We start from the raw sequence: 16,023 nt of genomic DNA, 5'->3' as shown, positions 1-16,023 counted from the left end.
ATAAATGCTAGATCTTCTTACCGATTTGACGCATTCAAACGACAAAGAAAAGTTGTGTATAATAACAGGAAAATTCATGTTTGTGTGTATTATGTATAGAATATAAGTAGAGGTTTGATGATAATTTTCAACTTTAGCACTTGCATGTTAGGCAAATTGATACACCAAATATTTCTTTATTTTCCATGTATACCATATACAACCAAAGGATTTGCTACACTGATAGCAGTTTTTGTTTTGACCAAAAAAAATTAGTTATCTCTAAATATTACCCCAAAAAGTTATATTTCCAGAATATAATTGAAAAATCCATAAAATAATGAAAACAATTTGTTTCACTCGTTACTTATTTGATATGTGTGTATCATCAACAAGTTAATCTTCCATAAAATAATAAACATATGTTTACAAAATGAATATGAAACAATTTCTGATTATCTATGATTTATCCTTCAATAATTTATGTATAAAATCCCCATTTATGATTTAAAACACTAGCCTAAGGATCTGTTTCCGTCTTTGATGTTTTGGTCTCTGAATTGTGCACTGCTTCAACCACTTTCTTGGATTCTTCATCGTCTTCCCTAGCCGTTAAACCAGTGTTATGGTGCAATGCTTGTAAAGTAAGCAATTCCTTTTCCACATCTTCTTCTATAACTTGCTCATGTTTCAGATTCTCTTCAACATTCTTCTGAGTATCAGTTGAGTCTATAGCTTCTGTAGCAACTTTATCTTTAGCAGTATCATGAGAGACGTCATGCTCTGGTCTTTGGGTGATCTCCGATGTTCTTGGTGATATTATTTCGGAAGAATCTGTACCGTTCTATTCAATGAATAAATAAAACAGTTACAAAACTTTGAAACAAGAACCAACGACCGGAAAAGAAGTTAAGACATGTCAAAAATGATTAGAGTAGAGAGTAAAACCTGTTGTGTCCATGGTTGTGAACCTTGTGAATCATGAGCGTCTTCTAAATCTATTAATTCTTCCTTAACATTCACTATATTATTGTATTCTTGGGTCGGTTCAGCATGAAGATCTTTCAATAACCCTGAATTTTCTCCTTCCTTAGAGAACTTCTGATCAGTTGACTCATCCAATGTTGAGTGATTACCGTCTTGAACTTTCAGAAGTGTCACATCACAATCATTTTTTGCATTTTCGTGGCCTTCAATCAATTGTGTATAAGGAGGGCTTGAAGATGCTTCTAAAACGTCATGAGTTTTCTCTTGTTCCACTAGCTTTGCACTCTTATCAGATTTTTTGACTAATTTCGGATCATTCTCTTCCATGACCTCACTTTCTTGTAAATTTGTAAGAAAATGAGAACTCGTCAGGTCACCTTGAAGTGCCTTATCTTCTATTTGTTCTGTTACATCCATTGTGAAATTATCTAAGTTTGGTTCTTCTTCTTCTTTCATTTCTCTTTCAAATGAGTCTACACATGGAGTGTCTAAAGAAGAATTCAAGACGCTCTGATCTGCCTCATATTCCATTGGTTTCGTGTTTTCATACTCCATATCTTTAGCAATATCTTGAGAGATAATCTCGTCATGCTCTGGTTTTTGGGAAGAACATGTACCTTGCTATTGAACAGATAAATAAACAATTACAAAACTTTGAATCAAGAACCAAAAATGAAGAGGAAGTTAATATATGTCAAAGATGATTATAATAGAGGTTAAACCTGTTGAGTCCATGATTGTGAACCATGTGAATTAGGAGCGTCTTCTAAACCTATTGATTCTTCCTCAATGTTAACTATATTGTTGCTTTCTTGGGTCGATTCAGCATGAAGATCTTTCAATAACCCTGAACTTTCTCCTTCTTTAGAGAATTGCTGATCAGTTGAGTCATCCAATGTTGAGTTATTACCATCCTGAACTTGTATAAGTATCACATTACTATCATTTTTTGCATTACCATATTCTTCAGACAATTGTGTGCAAGGATGGATTAAAGATGCGTCCAAGACGTCATGAGTTTCCTCTTGCTCCATTGCCTTTACATTCTCATCAGAATTTTTGACTAACTCCTGACCATTCTCTCCCATGACTTCACTTTCTTGTAATTTCGGAGAACTCATCAAGTCACCTTGAACTGCCTTATCTTCTCTTTGTTGTGTTACCTCCTTTGTAGAATTATCCAAGTCTGGCTCTTCTTCCTCTTCTATCTCTCTTCCAAAAGATTCTACATAGGGAGCGTCCAAAGAAGCATCCAAGATGCTCTGAGCTGCCTCACATTCCTTTGGTTTTTCGTTCTCATGCTCCTTCATATGGATATCTGTATCATGTTCTCCTTGAATGCTATTCAAGATCTTATCCTTCTGTTGGTGACCAATGCTACTTAAATCCATAATCTTTGGAGGTCCACTAACACCAACAACTTCCTCATCAGTCAAGTTCTTCATGGATGAATCCCCAGAAGTTAGAGATACCTTGTTTCCCACGTCGACCGAGTCCAAGATTGTTTCAGGTTCTTCTGTTATAGAAGACAAGGAAACACTCGTATGGAACAACAAACCATCTAATTTTCCATAGCTTCTAGACTTGGGCACATCACTTGAACGAGAAGGTCTCATCTCAAAATTCTCTCTGGTTTGGCTTCTTCTATCTATCAAAGACATCTCATCAGCGGTCCTAAGGTGTTCATCTGACAAACATTTCTGATATGGTTTAGTCACTATCCCACTATCATCCTCTTTTGTTCCAGTTCCACTTCTTGATTCACATTGTTGAGAGATCCTCTTACGTGATTCTTCACCGCGGATGATTTCTCTATCAATATCAGTATCATACGTGTATGATTCTCCACCGTTAGACCAGTCATCAAGCCAATCAACCGTCGTAGGAGGTGAACCAAGCTCTGAAACCTCAACTTGCATATCTGAGGCAATGGAGAATGTTCGGTTGTGAGAACTTGCGCCTCTGCGAGCATAAAACATGTTGTTATCATCGAGTCTTGGCGCTAATAAGCCTCTAGGTAATGGGCTTGGGATGTCGTTTCTTGCTTGATTCACAAGAAACCCAGGAAACTTATCCATCGAGTGGCTTATAGCTTCTCTGAGCTCTGCTTTGTTGAAACGGTTGAGTTCTGCCTCACTTTCTTCTGAACAACTTGAAGTATCATCATCTTCTTCACTCGTATCTGTCTCATGATTAACTTCCACGTCTCCATTTTTCCCGCTCTCATCATCCTTTGTTGTGACTGGTTTGGCGTAGCATGGGATGTTTTGTTCATTATGATCCATATATTCATTGTCCAAATCTGCAAACAAACAAAAAAAAGAAATAAAAATCATTAAGTATATATATAAAAAAATAGATTAATAAAACAAGAAAAACAAGAACACATTACCTAAAAGTTTCCTAGTAGTGGAAATGTCTGAAGCAGGAACTGGGCTGTTCATACACTGAGCATGTTCTGGAGAAAAATGAGCAAAACGGCAGAAACTCTCATGACGACAAAGGAACATATCATTAGGGTTAAAAAATGAAAACTCTTGATCAAAGCTATCTCCAGTTAGATTAGGTCTTTCCTCTTGAGGATCATAAGGAATATCGAAAGGGCTTCTCGCTTGTAGCATCACAGAAGGCGCTGACCCTGGAACTTGCAAACCTGATTGATAACTTCGGCGCTTTTCAAAACTGTTGTTGTTATTGTTCCTCGGAACCGTAATATGAAGGTTGTTGTTCTGTGTAGGGCTGGTTGTCTCTTCAGCTTGAAGCTTATTATGTTGATCTAAAGCTAGTTTAAAGAGTCGTCTTGTCCTTCTTCTAGCGATTAGACTCTCTAGTCTCTTGTTTCTCTCAACCTCTGAGATCCCATGTTCGTTCACATTGCTCATGATCTCTTCTTTACCATCATCATGTTTCTTCTCTTCATTGACCTCACAGTTGCAAACCATTGGCTCTTCTTCAACGTTAAGATAACCCAAATCTTGAGAAGACATTCTTGAATCTTCTTCAGCAAAAGCCTTATCTTTCTCTTCTTCTACTACGTTGGTTTCTATTGCTTTTGGAGACTCCTCGAATTGTGGTGTACGTCCGAGGAGATCGTTGTAAAGAGAGGTCAAGATAACTTTATCCTTCTCTTCGTCGCTTGTTTGTGAATCCCATTCCTCAACCTTCATTCGAGCGTTTCTTCGGACACTTCTTTGTTGTCTTAAGTGACATCTACCACCTTTCTTTTCTCCTTCACAACTCTCTGGCCCCGAAGAGGAACCGGAAAATCTCAATCCCAGTTTCTCTCGGGCGTACACTACAACACATGCAAGAACCGGCGACGAGTATATCAAGAAGAATAATAAGGAGGGGAGGAGAATGTATAACGCGAGTAAGAACATGGAAACCAGAGACAAGATTGGGTGGTTTCTCATGAATTTGATGCTTGTGCTCATCGAGAATCCAATAACTTTCCATAATATTGCGCATGTTTCCTTCACGTCAATACCCATTTTCCATACAATCACTAGTCAACAGATTACAATCGATAAAAAATCAATTGAAACAAGATCAATATTTGGGGGTTTCCTTCGTTTTTAGCTTGTGAGAGATCATACAAAAACATTGATAAATGGGGTTTCCTAAAGTTAGACAGCATATATTGTCTGGAGTTCCTCTGTTTCAGGACGTTAGCATTATTTCTCCCTCCATATTTATTTGTTTGTTACAAGTGGACATTAAAACGACAAAACAGAAAACAGATTTAGTTTGTTAACGAAAAAACAAGGTTTAATTCTTTTTTTTTTGCTTTTATTTCTAAGATAGCCCTATCTTTTTGTTCTTCAATCTAAATTTTTGCTAATCATAAAATATGTATATTTTAACTTCAAACAAGTTGATTTTGAAATACCAAGAAAAAATCAGATTTGAACTTTCCTAATCTATCTATATTATTTATAATTTAGATTAAACTAAATGATATTAAGATATCATTTATTAACTTTTTAATAATTTATTAATTTATCCAATTTTACTTGTATAAAATCGATTTCCTAGATAGTTGAGGTTACATCCCTTCTCTTCCACATGCCTCCGCCCCTGGGAACTAAAGACGGCGAGCTCCCGTAAAGATTGAGGTTTCCCGTTTCTTAAAATTAATAAAATAAATAAAATCGATTATTTTGATTTATTTACCAAAAATATATTGTAAATAAACAAGATGTATTGTTTTGATTTATGTGATTACTATAATATCTTATATATTAATTGAGGAACAATTGATTACTCTGGCAAGTGTAAGATTTTATTAATTAATATCATTCAAAAATATTACAAGAGATCGATATAATTAAGATTTATTTAGAAGTTATTGAAATCGCCTAGCGAGAACATGGATTGCACAGCAAATTTGTTTTCTTAACCCTAACCTCTTTTCTATTCGTCACAACACCGACATAGAATATTTGGAAGTGTCGATTGACAATATGAAATGGTAACGTTTTTATAAGTTCACCCCATTGTTTTTCTTAAATGAGCCTAGAACAGTTCTTAATGATTAACTAAATGGGCCACATATATAGTAAAATGTGTTTTGGTTTTAAAATTGTTGCATAGCCAAAATCAACATGAACCATCATCATTTTTGTTTAAAATTTTTTCACAATAAAAATTCAGGGTTGGGCAAAAAAATCAGAGTCCAAAAAACCGAACCAAGGCCGATCCAAAGAATAGTACTGAACATTAACCAAAATGGTTAGATATCCGAATGAGTTCAAAATTTTGGTATCTAGAGAAACAGAACCAAACCCGATCCAAACCGAAATATTCTAGGTATCTGAATATATCCGAACATAATTTATATACTTAAATATATTAATTCTTTTTAAATTTAATATCTAAAAGAATATACAAAATATATAAAACGTTTTTAAGTTGTCCAAAATACTTGAAAATATATACACATAGTTATAAATACATGTTTAAAATATCTAAACGATACTTATAATATCTAAAATACTAAAAATATCTATTGATTTCCTATTCAAATATTTAAATTAAACCAATTTTAATGTTAAGCTTAAGTATTTTGGTGGACATTATTCAAATTTATATGTTATATTTATTATTAGATATTGAAAAATTTAAAGTATATATGAACTTTAATTTTTGAAAAAAAAATTAAATAGGTTATCCGAACTCATACCCGAACCAAATCCGCAAAGATCCAAACCGAACCAAGTCCTGAAGGATCTGAAAAGAACCAAATAGTACTAGAATGTCGACCTCTAATCAAATCTAAAAAAATAATTGATAACAAAATATATATTGTTTATAATATTTAATTACAATATATTTTAAAAGAAATTTACTCTCCGCAGGGCGCATGTTATCATCTAATTAATATTAAAATATCATTTATTGATTTTTTAGTAATTTATTATTTTATCCAATTATACTTGTATAAAATCCAAATTCCTAGATAGTCGAGGTAACATCCCTTCTCTTCCACATGCCTTCGCCTCTGGAATATAAGACGGCGAGATCCTGTAAAGATTAAGGTTTTCTCTTTCGAATCACAAATACCCGTGGGTTTACATGGGTGTGAAGTTTCTCAAAATTTAAGAAAAAAAGTTTCAAAATTAATATTTTCTTTAATATAAAATATTTTTGTCAAAATAATGGAAAGCTTAATGAAAATTATAATGGAAATTTAATTTTAATGTTAAGCTTAAGTATTTTATTATACATTAAGTATTTTATTATACATTATTCAAATTTATATGTTATATTTTATTATTAGATATTGAAAAATTTAAATTATATATGAACTTTAATTTTTGAAAAAAAATAAATAGGTTATCCTCTCTTCTTACACTAGAAATTTTACATTATTTTAATTAATTATTTTGCTTCGAGAATTCCTATTGGGCTAAGGTTTAAAGGAAGTTTTCCTTTCTTCTTTTTGCGTCCTCTATAAATACAGGACTTCTTACGCCTGAACGTATCACCAATTCATCATACAAAGTTCCTGAAAAATTCTTCTTTGCTAGAAATAACCAAATTTACCAGATTTTTTAAGTCGAATATGTGGGATCAAAGACCTAGTTTCAGGTTTGAGATAGATAACTTCTCGGACAAGAAAGCTGTCATAACGTCTAAGGATTTCGTGGCTGGCGGATGCGAATGGTAAAACATAGAATAGAAGGATCTAAACTTAAACTCTATATGTCTTCATGTTCTCGGAGATTGATTAGTTTATTATTCTTTCAGGTATCTTGCAGTTCATCCTAAGGGAAATTATAATGATCAGTTGTGTTTGTTCCTCTACGTTGCAAATCTTGAATCCTTGCGAACTGGTTGGAAGAGAAGTGCTAAATATTACTTCCTTGTGTTGAATGATTCCAACAAAGAACTCTATAAATCATCAAGTAAGAAGTTATATCTTTTTTTGTTTGACTCTTTTTTTTTTTTTTTTTGAATTTGATGTGTTGATGAAGAACTTAACTTTTTGTCTTTTTGTATATGTTCTACAGTATTGGGAAAGGAAAGCAAATTGTTTTGCGCTGAGAATCCAGCACGGGGTACCCGAAAGACGTTGCCTCTAACCAAGTTTCAGGACAAAGGGTTTTTGGAGAAGGACAAACTCATCATTGAAGTCTACATTAATGTTGTTGAAGCTTTTGATGGAGAAGGCGAGGACATCACTGGTTTTGCTGCTCATGTAAGTCAAAAAAGGATATACGTCTCTTCTTTATGTTTTTTGTATAATATAACATATGATTTTATATGGATGAGTAACAAAGAAAACACGTTTTATTGGCAGGTTGCTTCAGTGAAAAAGATATTCGCGGAGACAGAATACAAGAATACTCTAAGCAACGCTTGCAGCAAGTTGAGTGATCTTGCGGAAGTAGGAGTCAAGCTGGACTGGTTGAAGTCAATGTTTGATGAAGTTTCCTTCAAGACGAAGAACGCAGACGACGGTGCTGATGATGAGTCTCTGGTCCAACAACTCGAGGAACGCATCAAGAATCTTGAACTAATGGTATCAGGCTTCAAGAAGGACTGTTCCAAGTCAAAGTCCAAGATGAAGAAATCACATGCTGCTGATGAGTGTCGTTTCCAAAAACTTGAAGAAGGCGTCAAGAATCTTGAGCTGATGGAAATAGGGTTGAAACTGGACAGTTTGAAGTCGAAGCTTGAGGAGGTTTCCTTGGAGAATAAGATATCACATGATGCTGATGAGTCTCGGGCCAAACTACTCGAGGGACGTGTCAAGAACATTGAGCTAATGGAAACAGCCTCTAAGCTGGACAGTTTGAAGCTGAAGCTTGAGGAGATTGCCTTGGAGAGGAAGAAATCATATGATGCTGATGAGTCTCGTGTCCGACAACTCGAGGAACGCATCAAGAATATTGAGCTGATGGATTTAGGATTCAAGCTGGACTGTGTGAATACGAAGCTTGATAATGCTGACGAGTCTCGAGTCCAACAATTCGAGGAACGTTTCAAGGACTTGTCAGGGAATGTGGGATTCACGCTAAATTGTTTGAATACAAAGATTGAGGAAGTGTCCTTAGAGAGGAAGGAATCTGATGATGTTCGGTTCCAACAACTTGAGGAAAGCGTCAATAACATTGAGCTGATGGTGTCGTCTCTCGAAGATGAACTAGACAAGAAGAAGGATAAACCTTCTAATGATGGATTTTGGTTGGTCGACTAGGTTTGTCTTGAAGACACTAGTGTCCGTTCATTTTTCTCATGTTTTGGTTTCTAGTTTTGCACTGTGAATCCTATAGTCTAGAGATTCCACATAATCAAAAGTGTTTTTTTTTTTCGTTCTGATTTAATCCTAAAATTCACCTACAAATCCCTTTAATAAATAAAACGAATTTTAAATTAGTAATATGAGATTTATATGTTATATTAAATAACTGATTATAAATTAATATAATAAACTTGTCAAAAATATAAACATATTAAAAAGATAATTATATATATATATATATATATATATATATTGTGTTGTTATCTAACAATATAGTTTTCTATTTAAAAAATTAAGATATAAAATAATTTATAATTAAATAATAATCAAGCAAAAATATTTGTATAAATATATTTTCTAAAATATTTCTTTTTTTGATAAAAAAAATATTTTATCAAATTTGTTGAAGATGGGATTCGAGCCCTGGATGATCCAGTGACTATTCGAACCCTAAAATATTTCTAATATGTGCATGTTTTTAATTTATTACTAAATAAATCAAATGGATGAGTTTTTTTTCCCACAGTTTATTCTATTGGTATTTAACTAATAATACATCTATATATGTAAATATTTGTAAAGGTACAAACTAACCGTCCTCTTGACTTTGTCATATGGTGGAGGCACACTTTCAAAAACCTTCAGACGGGTAAGTGCAGCAGCTCCACGCTTTGTTTTGTGTGGAATCATACTGCAAATCAACACACAGAAACACAAAGTGATTTTAAGTGCTTCGTTTTGGTGAATTGTAACTTGTAAGTGATTTTTCGATTTCAAGCAGTTAATGTCATTGTTATTTTTAATGAATTATTATGTTTATTTCTTATATATTTGATCATAAATAAATTAATTAGTTAATTATAATAAAAATTGTTAAAAGAAAATAGGAAATACGTAATGATCCTATTGTTTTGCAAGATGTGCTTTGTTTAAAATCATATGTAATGGTGTTTTGTTATTACCTAATGATAATCATTATCTATTTTTATTTTACAAAAAGTAATATATGAAATAGTAAGATCTTTGTACATATATTTCGAATAAATCAAAAATATTATCATTATTTTAAATTTTAAGTTTTTTCTAAATTATTATAAAATTTCGTTTAAATTTATTTTTATTTGTTTTATTTTTATTTTAATTTTTTGTTTAGTTTGATGTATATTATTGGTTTAAAGAGGTAATTTACAAAGGTAATGAGAGTTAAGAAAAGACAAAGGTTTACTGGTAAGAATATATTGTTGTTATACAGCTTTTTCTCCTAAGATTATAGATTTTGATGGTGTTTTAAAAAATGATGACGGAACAGAAAAAAAAGTAAAAAAATATTTGTAAGATAATTATGTTTATATATGCGGACAAAACACTTAGTTTTTATTTTAAAGTTAAAATACATCCAAATTTATCAAAGTTTGATGGAAAGTAAATTTTGTGATACGAATAAAATTTTATATTGCCATATATTTATCATTTTTGTATTCTTTATAAAAGATAATAATAGAACATATTTTATTTATATAAAACGATTAAAACTTACAATTTCATCAAATAATTGTAATTCAGAATTACAGTTAAAACAAAAGCCGTCATTTAATTTAAAAAATTCACTAAAATAAAGACCACATATTCCTTGAAATTTTGCAGTTTTTTTTATGAAGGACATTTTTTAATCTTTTTTTTTTCTTTTTCCTCACCATTTGTTGATGTGTTCTCTAGGACAAATATCTTGAAAATTTATTTCGAAAAAGTTGCATCCATAAAATTATACATGATTATCGTTAGGCCCATTACGTGGGTCCTCTAAAAATGAAATTCGTGGCCCATAGTCACCGTCTAAAACCTGTGGTCGGGAAAAAACCTCGAAATCTCATCATCCATTCCATTTACCACGTGACGTTATCCGTTCCACACTAGATTCCCTGCCGATTAAATCTTCTTTCAAGCCCAACTCCGGCGAATCCAACGGAGGAGAACCCCCTCACATCCTCCGATCCGACGGTTCAAATTCGAAGTCGTTGTTTCCAGTAAACCTCGCGTTTCCCAAAAGAAGATAAACCAAAAAAAAATGTGTTGGCATGTCTTCCTTTGATTTCCTCAATTTCTAGGGTTCCGAAAAACAATGACTACAATCGAATTGCTCAGACCAGGGATCAGATTCTCCACCTGTTTCAGTCATTACAACACTCTCTTGTCTTCACATGCTTCTACCTTCTCCCGCGTTCGGTCGTGCGCGTTTCGCCACAACCCGAACCGATTCGTGGTCTCCAATCCGAGATTCAGTCTCTCACCATCATCGAGGGAGAGGAGCAGAACGATTGTGAATTGCCAAGAAGGCGATGAGAAAACGAGCTCGAGCGACGGTGAAGGGAACAAGAAGAAGAAAGGAGGGAAGAAATGGGAGTGGGAGCCGATAATCAAGGCCCAGGAGGTCGGTGTTTTGCTGTTACAGTTAGGTATCGTTATGTTTGTGGTGCGGTTGCTCCGACCCGGGATTCCGTTACCCGGGTCGGAGCCTCGGACGCAGACGACGTTCTTGAGCGTGCCGTATAGTGACTTCTTGAGTAAAGTTAATAATGACGAGGTGAAGAAAGTGGAGGTGGATGGAGTTCATGTTTTGTTTAAGTTGAAAGATGATGGGAGCTGGCAAGAGAGTGAGAAGTTCTCTGAGGGGTCAGAGTCTCTGATTAGAAGTGTGGCTCCGACTAAAAGGGTTGTGTATTCAACTACGAGGCCGAGGGATATTAAGACTCCGTACGAGAAAATGCTGGAGAATAATGTTGAGTTCGGGTCGCCGGATAAGCGTGCTGGTGGATTCTTTAACTCTGGATTGGTATGGACAGATGGAAACTTGTTCGTGTTGTAATTATATTGAAAAAAAGTTGAATCCTTTTGTTGTTGTTTGGGTTGCAGATTGTGTTGTTCTACATTGCAGTGCTTGCGGGGCTTCTTCACCGATTCCCTGTTAGCTTTTCACAGGTTTGTACATTTTTATGATACTGTAGTGTGTGGTTGTTTAAGTTAAGGGTGTGTGCAGTTTCCTTAAAAGATATTTATGAGGTGTACGCAGAGTACAACGGGGCAGCTTAGGGCCCGCAAGTTTGGTGGCCCTGGTGGGAGGAAAGTTTCTGGGGATGGTGAAATAATCACTTTTGCAGATGTTGCGGGTGTTGATGAAGCAAAGGAAGAGCTGGAAGAGATTGTGGTAGGTTTTGCAATGTTCTGAAATGCATAGTCAAGTCTCTCTGTGATAGCTTTGTTCATGATCTTGTTTATTTCTTCTAACTCGGCTTGATCATTGCAGGAATTTCTCAAGAATCCTGATAGGTATGTCCGTCTAGGTGCTCGTCCCCCTCGTGGTGTCCTACTGGTGAGTCAAATCTTCTATTAGGTAGAGTTTATGGGCAATGTTTGGTTACTTTGTTTGAATGTATGAACTTGTTTCCCTTTTTGGTAGGTCGGTCTACCCGGAACAGGCAAAACACTTCTTGCAAAGGCTGTTGCTGGGGAATCTGAAGTCCCCTTCATTAGTTGCTCTGCAAGTGAGTTTGTGGAGCTGTATGTTGGCATGGGTGCTTCACGTGTAAGGGATCTCTTTGCACGTGCCAAGAAGGAAGCTCCGTCAATTATATTTATTGATGAGGTTTGAATACTGGTTATTTTTGGATTAACTCATTGGAGCTATTCATCTAAACAAAACTGACCTTTCCTTTTTCATTTTGCAGATAGATGCTGTAGCAAAAAGCCGTGATAATAAATTCAGAATGGTCAGCAACGATGAAAGGGAGCAAACCTTGAATCAGTTGCTCACTGTGAGTTTGTAGCCCATGCAGTTATTTTCTGCTAATGTTGATTTCATCATCTTTGCATGATCCAGTTATGTGTTGGCAACTGGTTTGCAGGAGATGGATGGTTTTGACAGCAGCTCTGCAGTCATTGTTCTCGGAGCGACAAATCGAGCTGATGTCTTAGACCCTGCCCTGCGTCGTCCAGGGAGATTTGATCGTGTTGTTACGGTTAGTATAATGATCTGGCTCTGTCTATTTAAAATGGTTACGCAGTTCAAACACTTTATTATAGCCATCTGAAACATTTTTCAGGTGGAAACACCTAACAAGGTAGGAAGAGAATCCATATTGAAAGTGCATGTTTCAAAAAAGGAACTTCCTTTGGGAGATGATGTCAACCTTGGTAGCATTGCCTCGATGACTACCGGTTTTACTGGGTAAAATTCTGGACCGGAAGTTTATTATCTGCGTTTTGCTGGTATATCTCGCGAACTTTTATTTTTGGTTATTATAGGGCAGACCTTGCAAACCTAGTTAATGAGGCTGCTTTGCTAGCTGGAAGGAAGAGCAAGACGACGGTTGATAAAATTGACTTCATTCAGGCTGTGGAGCGATCAATAGCGGTATATTCTTTCTCAGTATCGACCATATCGTCAGAATCTAATCTATTAAAATAAGAGTACAAAATTATATTATCCCTTAGTTTTCTACTATATTTACAATGGCATGCCACTGAAGTTATTAATTAACCTATTTTTTAGGATTTTTGTCTTTTCTCTTCAATTAATGTATTTCCAAAATCAAATTATAACTAAAAAATCATGGCAATAATAATTAATAAACCTAACTTTTAATATTTTTTGTCTTTTCCTTTTTATTATACATATGTGTATTTGAAAATAATTAATTCCATATATACATTTCGTAATTACATACATTATACGGTAATTATTTTACTAATTCCACATATACGTAATAAATAGTACTAGAGCTTGACCCGCGCACCCGCGCAGGTGTTAGTTTTGTTTATAAATGAATATTTATTTGTATAAGTGATAATATATATTTTAAAATTTTTTTTTTAATTTGACATTTCTAAACACAATAATTTTATAGTTTATATTGAGTAGTTTTATTTTATCATGTAAACCCTTAGTTATATCATGCATTTATTTAGAATATGACATTTAAAGTCACACAAATATATTTTTATTTTTTATGGATCAAAATTTTATGATTATATATAATAAAATTGTTGTATAAACTGGTTTTATGGATCAAAATTTTATGATTATGTATAATAAAATTGTTGTATACTATTTATTATGTATATGTGGAATTAGTAAAATAATTACCGTATAATGTATGTAATTACGAAATGTATATATGGAATTAATTATTTTCAAATACACATATGTATAATAAAAAGGAAAAGACAAAAAATATTAAAAGTTAGGTTTATTAATTATTATTGCCATGATTTTTTAGTTATAATTTGATTTTGGAAATACATTAATTGAAGAGAAAAGACAAAAATCCTAAAAAATAGGTTAATTAATAACTTCAGTGGCATGCCATTGTAAATATAGTGGAAAACTAAGGGATAATATAATTTTGTACTCCTATTTTAATAGATTAGATACAACAATTTCATTATACATAATCATAAAATTTTGATCCATAAAAACAGTTTATACAATAATTTTATTATATATAATCATAAAATTTTGATCCATAAAAAATAAAAATACATTTGTATGATTTTACAGGTCGTATTCTAAATAAATGGATGATATAGTTAAGGGTTTACATGATCAAATAAAACTACTCAATATAAACTATAAAATTATTGTGTTTATAAATGTCATATTAAAAAAAATTAAACGGTAAATTTTAAAATATATATATCACTTATACAAATAAATATTCATTTATCAAAAAACTGACACCTGCGCGGGTGCGCGGGTCAAGCTCTAGTTTTCCCTTAAAAGTGCATCTCTTGTTGCAGGGCATAGAGAAGAAAACAGCAAGGCTAAAAGGCTGTGAGAAGGCTGTGGTTGCAAGGCATGAAGCTGGGCATGCTGTTGTTGGTACAGCTGTTGCAAATCTTCTTCCTGGACAGTCTCGTGTTGAGGTAAAACAATAAAAAAATAGCCTCTTGGATAAGCTTAATTCACATGATTACAAGCATTATTAATACTCTGCTGGTTCATGTTTTGCTACTAGAAATTAAGCATATTACCGAGATCTGGAGGGGCATTGGGCTTTACATATATTCCTCCAACGCATGAAGATAGATATTTGCTTTTCATTGATGAACTGCATGGCCGCTTGGTCACACTTCTCGGAGGTCGTGCAGCTGAAGAGGTTGTTTACTCGGGGCGTATATCAACAGGTGCACTTGATGATATCAGGAGAGCAACCGACATGGCATACAAGGCAGTAGCTGAATATGGTCTCAACCAGAAAATCGGACCCGTGTCTGTGTCTACACTTTCTGCTGGTGGGATGGATGACTCTGGGGGCTCACCATGGGGAAGAGATCAGGTAACTTCATTCTACTTAGGCTTGTAAAGTACCCCTTGTAAATGGAAAGCAAACTTAAAAAACTTTCATGTTTAAATAACAGGGGCATCTAGTTGATCTTGTTCAAAGAGAGGTAACAAATTTGTTGCAGTCCGCTCTTGATGTTGCGTTGACTGTTGTTCGTGCTAATCCAGATGTATTAGAAGGGCTCGGTGCTCAACTGGAAGGTATCACATTACATATCTAGATAGTAATATTTTCTAACTTCACTGAAACGAAACACAAGACCATTTATATGGGCTGGTTTGATTCATTAAATGTTGATGGTTTGAATCGCAATCTAGCTCTTCAAGTACTTGACTCTGTTTTATTTTTCTTGAAAACGTGAAAATGGTTTTAGATGAAGAGAAAGTAGAAGGTGAAGAACTGCAGAAATGGCTGAACAGAGTAGTTGCCCCAGAGGAACTTGCTGTGTTCATCAAAGGAAAACAAGCTGCTCTGCTTCCAGCACAAGCTAGCTCCAGTTAGCAGCATATAGAAGCCTCCTGTATCTCTCAGTTCAGGCATCAATGACACTGTCACGTAAAAAGATAACACTTTGATGGGTCAAAAGCTGGAAAAATCTATCTACCAATGACGGCACCATCTCCTCGGAAAATGGCCCTTTGATGCTTAGTTTAAGGACTCATTATGTATAGAAAAGCTTTTGCTTGCTGGCAAACAAGTATGTGTTGTGATATTTGGTTTTTATTTTTGGCAATTGTATTATTGACTCACATGTATATATAGAAGCCATTCATATGTTATACAGACTTCAGTTAGAAAGGATGAAACCCATCATGTCCCTAAGGCTGAACCATGGAAGAGATGCTTATAGTGATGAGTTTTAAGGTTTAAGGGTTACTGAATTGTCTTATAACCCCCTTTTGGTTCTTACACAATAAAATGATACATTGTTGTCCATGCAATGAATTGAGCAAAAAAGATTAAACTAAAAGC

The 16,023-nt window shown here is 34.2% G+C and overlaps 3 protein-coding genes across 3 annotated transcripts; 2 read left to right on the top strand and 1 right to left on the bottom strand.

Moving 5' to 3' along the window:
- Nucleotides 1-246: 246 nt before the first annotated feature.
- LOC106420324 lies at nt 247-5,076 on the bottom strand. The gene is made up of 4 exons (XM_048742984.1): nt 3,359-5,076; nt 1,689-3,268; nt 928-1,587; nt 247-823 (listed from the first exon to the last, which is right to left on the bottom strand). The coding sequence occupies exons 1-4, from the start codon at nt 4,455-4,457 to the stop codon at nt 500-502; spliced, it is 3,663 nt and encodes a 1,220-aa protein (XP_048598941.1). The 5' UTR covers nt 4,458-5,076; the 3' UTR covers nt 247-499.
- A 1,874-nt stretch (nt 5,077-6,950) lies between these two features.
- LOC106420441 (MATH domain and coiled-coil domain-containing protein At2g42475-like) lies at nt 6,951-8,765 on the top strand. Its single transcript, XM_013861273.3, has 4 exons — nt 6,951-7,131; nt 7,216-7,373; nt 7,479-7,666; nt 7,769-8,765. The coding sequence occupies exons 1-4, from the start codon at nt 7,031-7,033 to the stop codon at nt 8,666-8,668; spliced, it is 1,347 nt and encodes a 448-aa protein (XP_013716727.2). The 5' UTR covers nt 6,951-7,030; the 3' UTR covers nt 8,669-8,765.
- Nucleotides 8,766-10,587: 1,822 nt separating this feature from the next.
- Nucleotides 10,588-15,830, top strand: LOC125579204 (ATP-dependent zinc metalloprotease FTSH 9, chloroplastic). Its single transcript, XM_048742983.1, has 13 exons — nt 10,588-11,543; nt 11,624-11,689; nt 11,781-11,915; nt 12,015-12,080; nt 12,168-12,353; nt 12,436-12,522; nt 12,613-12,726; nt 12,811-12,935; nt 13,013-13,121; nt 14,507-14,632; nt 14,725-15,045; nt 15,128-15,251; nt 15,425-15,830. The coding sequence occupies exons 1-13, from the start codon at nt 10,833-10,835 to the stop codon at nt 15,550-15,552; spliced, it is 2,298 nt and encodes a 765-aa protein (XP_048598940.1). The 5' UTR covers nt 10,588-10,832; the 3' UTR covers nt 15,553-15,830.
- The last annotated feature ends 193 nt before the right edge of the window (nt 15,831-16,023 follow it).

This window comes from Brassica napus, chromosome A10 (genome assembly GCF_020379485.1).
Source record: "Brassica napus cultivar Da-Ae chromosome A10, Da-Ae, whole genome shotgun sequence".
Classification (NCBI taxonomy): domain Eukaryota; kingdom Viridiplantae; phylum Streptophyta; class Magnoliopsida; order Brassicales; family Brassicaceae; genus Brassica; species Brassica napus.
This window is presented reverse-complemented; position numbering and strand designations above follow the sequence as displayed.